The following is a 10,856-nucleotide window of genomic DNA, read 5'->3' on the forward strand; positions in this document are numbered from 1 at the left end:
ATTTCATTGACAAGATTGTACATTCCTTTGGTTTGTGTCTCTATGCCTTCATCTATCCCAATAAATCCTAAATTTGGTCTTTTCAGGTTATCCCTTATTTCTTGGAAGTTCTGTTTTGTAGTATAGGCTGTCTTCCAAGTGATCTAGTCTGTTGACAGTGCTTTCCATTGAATTCTTAATTTGGTTTATTGATTCCTTCATTTCAAGGATTTCTGCTTGATTATTTTCAGAATCTCTCTCTTTATTAAAGTGATCTTTCACTTCCTGAATTTTCTTTCTGATTTCACTCCTTACATTGTCCTTTACTTCACAGATGAGTTTGGTTAAATTCCTTCTCTAATATTTTTTTTCCACTATGATATAGTTAGAGTCTGTTATTGAAGTATCTTGTTTTGTTTGGGGCAGTTTGTTCCCTTGTTTTTTCATGTTATTTTTGTGTCTACCCATCTAGCAGTATAGATCTGAGGTAGTAGAGTTTCTACCCTGTGGACTTGTATTGTCCCTGAAGGTTTCCAGTACCTCACTGTTTAGAGGAAGACAAGTAATAACAACCAATGCAAACAATTTTATAGCATTAAACCAAATAGTTCCTAATATGAAGTCTACAGTGTTAATTATTGCAATACACAGAAATGATGTGTTCAGTTATTGTCTACAATAAAAATGGCAAGTTTGCAAAAGATTTTATAATTTCAAATGGTGGACAAGGAGAGAACAGAAGTGATACAGGATGTGATGATTATGAGGGAGGAGGAGAAAAGAAGAAGTAAAAAGTTAAAGGAAGAGTGAAAGAACAATAGAGATTGACTGTTAGCATTAGCAGAAGACAAAAATAGAATCAAAGGAAATAGCTAAGAGAATATATATATATATATATATATATATATATATATATATATTAAAATTTTTTTAAATAAAAATAAAATAATACAAAACAAAACTAAACTATACTAATGAAATATCCTAGTCCTCAAACAATGAAAATAACTGACTTCAAAAATGCTAGAAAGATTTAAAGAAAACAAATGTCAGTATGTATGAATGTCCATGTACCATTAAGGTCACAATTAAACAGAGAAAAGGGGAAGAGAGAGAGAGAGAGAGAGAGAGAGAGAGAGAGAGAGAGAGAGAGAGAGAGAGAGAGAGAGAAGAGAAGAGAAGAGAAGAGAAGAGAAAAAAACCCAATGAAAAGTTGAAGAATTCTTTCTGTTGGAGTTCAGAAGTTTCTCAGCTTCTCAGCAGTCTTAGGTGGGGTCCTCTGGAGCGTGATGATCCACCCTCTGGGTTGCTGGAGTGAGAGAGGTAATCTCATAGGCAGAATTCCTGGAGGCAACGTTTAGGCTTAGGTGGGCCAATTGGTCTGGAGATTTTAAATCTGTGGGCCACCAGGGCCCAGTAATTGCCAGTCTATGCTGGAAGACTGTAGCCCAAGATCTCCCCTGGGTTCCACTCATATAGTAGGGAAACACTGTATGATTTTTAGGACGGCCCTTCTGCGTGCTGTAGCAAATGCCCTGTGAACATATAGTGGGGGACCTAATTCTTAGTTACCTATGTCACCTGCAGCCCTGTGTTTCCTGGTCTTGGGTTCAATCTCTAAATTCAATCTCTCCCATTCCTACCCTTCTAAGTTCCCTGCCAGATGCACCTCTCCCAGCCAGTCAGCAAGCAGCCAGAGGGTGGGGGAGTGGGAGAGCTGGGTGGGTTTCCAGGACCAGTTGTCCCCTGTGTAAGCTTCTGTCCATGTTTGGTTTTCTGCTGTCACGTCAGCACACTCTGTGTCATGCAGTGTGTGTTTATTGGTTGTATTTTGGGTCAAACTCGGGTTTGCCAGGAATCGGCTTCCTCAGCTGCCAGCACCCTGAGTTCCCGTTCTGCTTTGAATGTCCAGTTTTAAATTCCAGGGGAGTCCCCCCCACCTTTCTTTTTGGTTCACCCACCTTGCAGAGGAGCTGCCTGTCTGCTTTCTTGGTTTCACTCCACAGAGCAGCCGGGAAAGCGGCCTCCTCTTTTCCACCATCTTGAAACTCCTCCAGCCTGCGCTTTCTTGTCTTGCTTCTTTGATTTCCTCAGGGAGATCAGAGTGAATTTTAGGACGGCCATTCTGCGTGCTGTAGCTAACATCCTGCGAACTGCTTGCTGCTTTTCCCTTCACTCGGGGGAAGAAGGAGCAAACAGGAAACAGAAAGCTGGGGAGAAGGCACTCTTCCCAGCCCGGTCTGGACCCCAGGCCTTTCCTTCACGTCCTTTTAGAGGCTCTTTCATGGACTTTCTGTGTTCTCTGACCAGTACAGTCCCTCAGCCCACAGGGGCTGGTCTAGGACCCCACTGGTACCAAGCCCAAGGATGCTCAGCTCCGACGCGGATTTGCATGGAACCTACACACATCTTCTCATGAACTTCCATCATCTGTAGATGACTTGAATCACCTGCGACAACATAAATGCCACGTAGATAGATGTTGTTCTGTATCGTTTGGGGATAACAACAGGAAAAAAGCCTGCATGTGCCTAGTACAGACACTGTTTTTTCCCCAATACTTTTGGTCTGCAGCAGGATGTCCCTGTGGAGACAGAACCCACAGACACGGATGGCCTCTATGCTCAGCCAGAGGCCCAAGGGGGGCCCACGAGGCATACTGTCCCCTCAACGTGACTCTGCCCTGAACTCCTAAGGCCTGGGCTTCCTGGGCCTCTTTGGAGGCAGTGGCCTCTGCCTGCATCCCCATCCTGCGGCCACCAGGGGGTGTGCTGGGGCAGTCTCAGGGTGCTCTTTGTTACCCATCTTTTTCCATCTATTTTGCCCAATGTTTTGGTTGTTCCAGGTCCAGGAACACAGCTGCCCGCACTCTCTCCACCTCTCACTGGAGGCAGAGATGGCTCCAGCCTGCCTTCGTCTCTCCATGCTTTACTGTTTTCAGATGCTCTCATCTTTGCACTGAGCCTGTTCCCTTTCCATCATCTTACTAGCCAAGCTCCTCCATCTGTAAAGTAAGCACACGCGTGTGCGCGCACGCACACACACACACACACATACACACACACCACGGCGACCTGCTGTAGGAAGACACGGGCAACTGGAGGAGGATTCCTACAAATCCACGATGATAAAACATAAAAGGTCGATCGTTTTTGTCCAACAGCGACCCCTCACAAGCCAAGGGCTGTGGGTGTTGTGAAGCCAGGTGGGAACCGTCGTCCTTGTTTCCTGTGCTGGGTGGGGAGAGGAGTGGGCTCTCCACTCCACGCAGGTAGGCATTCATGCCACTGGGCTCCCCGTGGACGCTCTGCCAACAGGTATAAAGAGGCTTGAAAGTGAGCTTGCCGGCCCCAAGTCTACTTCTAGGCGCTCTTTCTGAAGTTGAGAATATGGACAACGGTTTAGGCTCCACCTTTCCTGCATCCTGTCTACACTGCTGCAAATGCTGAGGGCACAGGGAAGGCCGCAGTGGGAAACTGGTCAACCATCTGAGACACCCATAGCTTTTGTGTGTGTGTGGTCAGCAGGATAGCCTGGATAAAAAGTAAAAGATGTGATTTTAATATAGGTAATGTATATATTAAACATATATATATCATATGTAAAGTAAAAATAGAGTTTACAAAACAACAAGTACCACATAGTCCCATCCTGGTTTTAAAAAATCAGTGTGTAGAAAACGATGGCGCCCTACGATATCAGCGCTATTTCTAACTGGTGAATTGATGAGTGTGCTTTTATCTCCCTATGTTTTCAGATCTTTCTATCATAAACATATATTGTCTTCATAGTAAAGAGTAGGGTTATTTTTCAGTTATTTAAAATGTTTAGTAAATATGTGTCTTGATGGCGGTACAAGCCACGACCGGCAGCCTCCTCCAGGAAGGGCCAGGTGCTGATGACCTTAGGCGTTGCTGATTCATGGTGCACGTGGCTGCCCAGCCACCGGAGCACCCCGTGGTCGTGGACCTCATACATGAGCAGATGTGGCCGTGTTCCAGTGAAACTTGATGTCCAAAAGGAAGTGGCAGGGGATTGGCCCAAGGATGTCCTGGCTGACAGCTGCTGTGGGCACCCAGGCCTTGGGGTGACCGAGGGCCGTGCCCACAGGCCTTCCTCATTGCCCATCTTTGCCTGGGCCCTTAAAAGTCCACTAGGCAGAAAATGTACCTTCTTTACAAAGGACCCAGGGCTGTTTCCCTTGTTTAAAACCACTCTTTCAGACCGTTACTCCATTATTATTTTGATTTGTTCTTTCCTCAATTGAGAGGATCATATTCGGCCCCAGGATCTTGGGGCTCTAATCACAGGAAAATTAGATGCTTGGCGGTGTTATTTGGGGGGCTGAGTAGTCGTTTCTGCAGTTAGACAGGAAAGAGGGACAGCAAGGCCTGTTCCTTCGTCGTTCTCAGGGTGGAGCTCAGGGCTGGCGCTGCTGACAGGGGAGGTGGCCGAGCACAGGTAGATGAGAGCCTCCCAAGCCCCGACCCGCCTGCGGGGCTCCGGCACTCTCTCTGTCACTGAGTCTTGACAGCAGTGTCCTTCCCTGTGGTTCTCCTTGTCACCACGTGTCGTGAATTAGATGCTGCATCCTTTGGGTTGGGGTCCCCCAGATGCTGAAGATCCACCCGTGGGACATGAGTGGGGCAGGGAGGGTGTGCTGAGCCAGGCGGACCCCAGGGTGGGACGTGAGCTCCGGCTGGCGCTGCAGAGGACACAGCCGTGGGCCAGGCAGGCACGAGTAGATTCCACTAGGATTCCCGCCCCCTTCCTCTTCCTCTGAGGACACACAGCAACGCCACTTAGCTGGCTCCCAGGCCCAGGCCCAGGTGTTGTCCCCTCAGTGGCACTGTAGGCTGTGGCTGTGCGTGCCCTTCTGCAGGCTCCCCTCCCCTCCGTGGCCCTAGCCCCTGCAGACCTTGGAAGGTGCTGCCCTTGCTGTGCGGGCCTGGATCCCTGAAGGCTCACTGTCCCAAAGCCTCCCTCCTCCCAGCACTAGGACATCCCAGCCTTTGGGACCCCAATGTGCTGCAGAGGGGTGGCAGCCGGGGTCCTCCGGGCGCTTTCTGCTGGAGGGGACCGCTGAGCTCAGAGCCGTGCATCTCTCCCCTTCTGTCTCCTCAGAGATGGCAGGTGCTCCAGTGTCTGAGATCGCGGGGCCCTTCTCCACCGAAGACATAGCCAGCAACTGTGTCCCCGCCCAGGCTTTGAATGACCCCATTCTGTGGATCGTCTCCTACACCCTCATGAGCGTGTGCGGAGTCATCCTCCTCATCCTGATCCTCCTGCTGCTCATCCCCTTCCAGTGCCGGCACACGCCCCGGGACCCCGAGGTCGTCAACGATGAGTCCTCTCTCGTCAGGCATCGCTGGAAATGAAGAGCCACGTCTGACTCTCTGACCTTGACCTTGGCTCTCCACAGGACTCGGCGTCCAGGGTGCCGCGTGGGTCGGGCCAGGCTCCTTCCTCTGTGCGTTGGTGGGGAATCTCGTCCTGCTCCCACATGCCTTCCAGATTCACTGTACCTTGATTATTCTTGATCTTAAAGCTTCCGGTTCTTCTTTCCTACTTCCAAGAAAAATGGTAATAAAAAAACACCTCATTCTAAACCAAAATGGAGTGGATCGGGCTTCAGGCTTTACGGAGCTACAAACTGACCAGGTGTGCCATCAAAAAAAAAAAAAAATAGAAAAAAAAATGGCAAGCCATGACTGGCTTTCTTTCTCTAACCTCTTGAAAAATGTGTGTGCAGAGGGCTCATAACCCTGTGAGCTTCCTGGGAGCCTTTGTATTAATAGTATCTAAGGGTATTTTGCACCAGGCTTTGGCGTGGGTTGGGTGGCACTGGAAGACTTTGCAACATGGTGCAGGAGGAGCCGTGGCCCCAGCCCTCACCAGCCTCTCCTGAGACGCGGAGTTTCCTTCCCGTTGAGGCACAGGTGAGGGGGACCTGCTCTTTTGTACCCAATGACGCTGTGCTATTGTTGGTGGAAAGTTAAAGTACTACCTCTATGACTTTGCCCAGGGTCCTGAGACTGGGTGGGGTGGGGCAGCTTGACGCCAGCTGTGTCCTCACCCACCAGAGTCCTCATCCCACCAGGTGAGAAGGGTCCTCTGAGCTTGGTTCTGCGGCCACGCTGGCTGGGACCACACACCCTTCCTCCTGCGCAGCTCAGTCAGCAGGGCCTTCAGGAGCTAGACAAATGCGACTCTGATGGCAGAGTTGTTTCTGTTTCTAGGTCTTCTCTGGCAGTGGGTGGGTTGGCCCTCTCTGGGAAACAGAGAAGTGGCTAAAGGCCCACGCTCTGACCCACTGCGGGGAAGCCAGGGGAGGGACGCGCAGGAGCTCTGACTCTCCCTGAGCTCTCAAGCCATGTGCTTCCCTCTGAGAACCGCGGGGCTCAGGGTGACTGCCCGGATGCGCTCAACCAGAGCTGTTTGGCCGTCGGCCTTTGTGCATTTGGCCTTTGGTGGCAGGTGTTTAGCGGAGTCCTTGTTTGGGGGGAAATCCCCACTTGCTGTCGCTCATTTGAGGCCTTTGCCAAAGAGAAGTGGAGCCTTAACTCGCTGCAGCCGGCTTACATGACCTGATGCAATCAGAAGGTCCCGAGCCAGTCTCCCTTCTCTCTTCACTTTGCAGTGCTCCTGGGGCGGGTTCGGGGTATTATAGGATTCCTATCAGCAGTGCTAAGCAGCCCCCTCCCCGGCAGGAGTGTTCTTGTTGTGCGTGTGGACGTTCAGGCCACCCAGGCAGGTCACGGTGAGCTCGTAGATGCTGGCTAAAGAATCTTCTGTGAGATTCCCGAGGGGGGAGAGCTGAGCTGGATCTGAGAGGACGCTGAGCACACAGAGGGAAGAGAGGAGTGTCCTGGCCTGCTCTGGTCTTGGCTGGCCTCTGCTAACCATTTCAAAATGTGTTGCAGAGCTAGACATCTCTGGCAGTGGATTTCACTTCTTATCCCGATGACTTCTCCATGGATTCCTGTTTTGTGGGCCTCTTTGTATCAAAATGAAGCCAGTTATCCTAGACTGCACCTCCTCTTTGCTGAAAAAAAACCTGACCCCTGAAATAACAGGAGGGGTGCGGGGTGTGGCCGGCAGCTGGGCTGTGGGTCCTGGGGCAGGTGCCGTCTGTTCCTCTTTGCTCTCCTGGTTTCTGAGTGGGGATGGTTCTGCCGCGGCAGATCAGCAGGCACAGCTCTCAGAATACAGGAGCCTAACAAATCAGGTTCCCCGGAGGCCCTGGATGGAGTTTGCAATAATGCTCTTTGCTGCGCATCTAATTTCCCTACCTTTGCATCTCCGATGCCATTGGATGTGACATTTTAATGGGAATGCTTAAATTACAAAAGCATAATTTAGCAACAAGAGTGGAACAGACAATTGAATTTAGGACACTTTCCTGGCATGCATTGCAGCTGAAAATTGGACTTTGAGTCCAAACTGTAATAGTGACACCCACCTCCTCAAGTTATGTAAATTGAGACTGCCTGACACACCCGCAGAGAGATTTGCTTTGAACAGCAAGGGAGGCTGCAGCCCTTTGAGGGTGTCATTTTTTACCTTGCAATTCACCATGGAAGGTTCTGGAAAATAGCCCTGGCCTGAAAGGAGCAACTGAGCGAGTGCATGTTAGAAGCCTCCTCAGCTTCAGGGTGGAGCAGGTTCTCCATGAACCAGCTTATTTTAAGTAGCGTTCTGCTTCCTTCTTGATAACTTACTCAGAAGTCTGAAGTGAAGCCCTGAAGGCATTCAGAAACTGGAACTATTTATAAAATACAGCAAGAAGCGAGGTGGGGGTTGAGTCTGTTTCCCCCTTGGGAATTTAAAGGAACCATGAGTGCCTGGTATCTGATCCGCTGGCTCATGTCCCACGCCCTATTGCCTTTCTTCTGAGCCCAAAACAAGTGCCTAGCACTGAAGAAGCCATGCTCTGTGCACCACCCCGGCTGCTCCAGCTCAACACTGTGCTTCTGAGCCCGGAGAAGGACGTCTCCCGGCGCATCCTGAAGCCCAGAGGTTTGAGTTGGAGATAGCCTTGGGGTCAGTGATCAGAACTGTGGAGCCATTCCCAGCAAGACAGCAGTAAGGACGCCATGGAGCTTGGGGCCATAGATTTGGGGATTCAGCTGCAATTAGGGGATTCATTCTCTCCCTTAAGAGGAGAAAGAAAAGGAATCATTTAATTATTTAGTCAAAAATGGGGGTTTGTTGAATTCTTCATGCCACATCCCATTTGGTGGATCTGCCACACAGGGTCCCATCCTGAGTTCTGGCTTCCTGCCGCTCCATGTCCCCAGGAATAAGTCAGTGCCAAACTGTATTTCATAACCAGGAGTAATTGGGTTTCACGGCCTTTATCCTTATTAGTGGAAATCAGATAATTAGGTAGAAACCCAATATGTTTTCTCTTGCACAAACTATTTAGAATTGATTATGGAACCATTCAGGGAAAAAAAACTTACCCTAAGATTTTTTTTCTTTTTTTAAAGAAAAACTGCCCAACACCATAAAAGGTACAGTGGTGGGGTCTGCCAAGGGAGAGACTAGATTTTTAGTACTAGATAAACTCCACAAATCTCTGTTAGGCTTAACATTTTTTAGACTTGAACTTGTGATTCTTTATCAATTCAAAAGCCATCGGGAAACATTCTTTGGGGGTGGGGGAGGGGATGATGGTATTCCCAGTGTACCGACTGACGGGGAAGCAGGTTTGACGCCTTCAGGAAACGTGCTGTCATTCTGGCCACCTCAGGTTTCTTTCTCACAGTTGCTGGGTCTGTGGAGATGTGATCTGTTTTAGAGATCCAGGCCCCAGATGGCAAGAATACTCACGATCGTGTCCCTATCAGCATTAATGGCCTGAGACAAGGTGGGCTGGTAGCCTGGGAGCTGCCCACTGGGGAGGGATGTCCACTCCAGAGACAGAGTGCAGGGTCATCCGTGTTTGGTGGACTCCGGGAAGAGGGCAGGACAGGAAGGAGCCAGAAGAGAGGTGGACCCACAGTCTGCATTTGTGCCAAGACACTGTGGGCTACTGTCCCAGAGGGTCCTCTCAGACTGGTCACTGCAGGAGAGGAGCCATGAGACTGAAGGAACTGGCTTTATAGCCATATTTAGAACCCTGTTCTAGTGAATAGAGAGGCCCAAACTGCCCAGCAGGACCCAGGCCTCAGCCTGCAGGTCCAGGGCTACGACGGAGGACTTTGGAAGGCAGGGTCAAGAGACTGAGGCCAGGGGACCTTGCCAGGTTACCTATGGGGTCTGAGCTCCTGGGAAGGGCTCCTGGCAGCTGCTGCCTGGATAGTCTTCCCGAGAACAGAGTCACTCGGGCCAGCCCAGCCACTCTGACCACACTCCTTTCCCAGACACTTCCAAAAAGAAGAACTTGAGGGAAGCCAGATCCTTCCTCAGGTCACTGCTGTCCGCCTCCGAGCCCTGCCCCCAGGGTGGCCCCCAGCCTCAGCAGCCCTAGCAGGTCCAGGAGGCCCCAAAGGGAACCTCAGTCCTATCCAGAATCAGCATGGGGCAGGGCCACACTGAGAATGGGCCAGGCCCTTCCCTTGGTACAGGTGTGCGTGTTTAGGATGAGTGGGGCCAGGGTGGCCGGGACACAGGACGCACCCACAGAGCCCCACACGTCACAGCCCGAACAGAACCTTGCTGGTGTGGATCTGTGACTCTGCTGTGTCCTCCCAGGTGCTGGGTGTGGGCTGCAGACTTGGTTTCAGGTGACATGGCACTGCTCACAGCGGGGCCTCTAGAAGGAGACCAGCAACCTGGGCCTCTCTTGCCACCAGCCCCACTTTGACATTGATGTGTGTCCGGGGTCTCCAACGAGCTGGGAGACAAGTTTTTGTTCACAATACAGGCACAGACAGGCGTGTCACGAGGAGCCCAGTGTCCCCCCATGACCAGGCCTCTTTCTTTCTGGTAGAGGCCAGCTGCGGACTCTGAGCTGTCTCCTGATGTGAGCGGGTTTCCACCTGTTACATAGTGGGGCTCCACGGAAGAGAAATTCCACAGGTTTCACGTCTCTGAGCTGGGCTCTCAGAGCAAAGTGTTCAGAGGGCATTCAAAGGCTGTCTTCTTTTGAGATCAAGGGGGTGGGGGGAACTGCTAATCAAGGATCTGTTAATCAATATTAAAAATCACAATAAAATTTATTAACAAATTGTTTGCAATTTTGTGTTCTTTGTTGCTAGGGGTATGGAACTGGGGGTCACCTCCCCCCGCCACAGTTTCCTAATTGTGGATGCGATGTCACACATGGTCATCAGCAAGGGCGGAAGTTCTGTTTGGTGTAGCAATTGCTCGGTACACGTGAGCACTTGGAGAATGAACGGGATCTGTCACGTGCTAATGACAGATTCATGGGATCTAAAATGACGTATTTTCTACCATTTCTGTTCATCTTTACTGTTGACCATTCTTGAGGTTTAAAATGCCGGTGTGGGGGCATTGGGAGGGGCCACTCATCTCTCCTTAAAGTGACGGGCTCACTGCCACGTGGGCAGTGGCTGTTAGGGTTCTGGCGGAAGAGCTTCCAGCCTGCACTGAATTCTAAGCAGATGCCAAAAGTAGAGCCTGGCAAAATGTATTTTATGCATATCTCAGATTTATATCTTTTAACACATGATTCCTAAGTGTAACTTGTATTTCTGGCAATGCTTAAAATGATTTTATATTTCCCTTTTGGAATTTTCCTCCATTTCCAGTACACTGACTTTAATTATAGTTGTGATTTGAACAAGAAGATATTCATTCCATCTTTGAAGGGGCTCAGCGGCCGTGGACAAATGTAGAAATGATTGCTGTGCAAAACATGGAGTTTTCTAAAATGACCTTATTTTTATACTTATGCTGCACTGATTTAA

The 10,856-nt window shown here is 49.9% G+C and overlaps 1 protein-coding gene across 3 annotated transcripts in view; it reads left to right on the forward strand.

Moving 5' to 3' along the window:
• The window catches only part of Bace2 (beta-secretase 2), an 87,711-nt gene extending 76,855 nt beyond the window's left edge, over positions 1-10,856 (forward strand). For all 3 annotated transcript variants that reach the window (XM_077795418.1, XM_077795419.1, XM_077795421.1), the window contains one exon: positions 5,104-10,856. In XM_077795418.1, coding sequence (XP_077651544.1) covers positions 5,104-5,357 — 254 coding nt within the window. In that variant the 3' untranslated portion in view covers positions 5,358-10,856. The remainder of the gene's footprint in view (positions 1-5,103) is intronic.

Source organism: Urocitellus parryii, chromosome 2 (assembly GCF_045843805.1).
Source record: "Urocitellus parryii isolate mUroPar1 chromosome 2, mUroPar1.hap1, whole genome shotgun sequence".
In the NCBI taxonomy this organism is placed as follows: domain Eukaryota; kingdom Metazoa; phylum Chordata; class Mammalia; order Rodentia; family Sciuridae; genus Urocitellus; species Urocitellus parryii.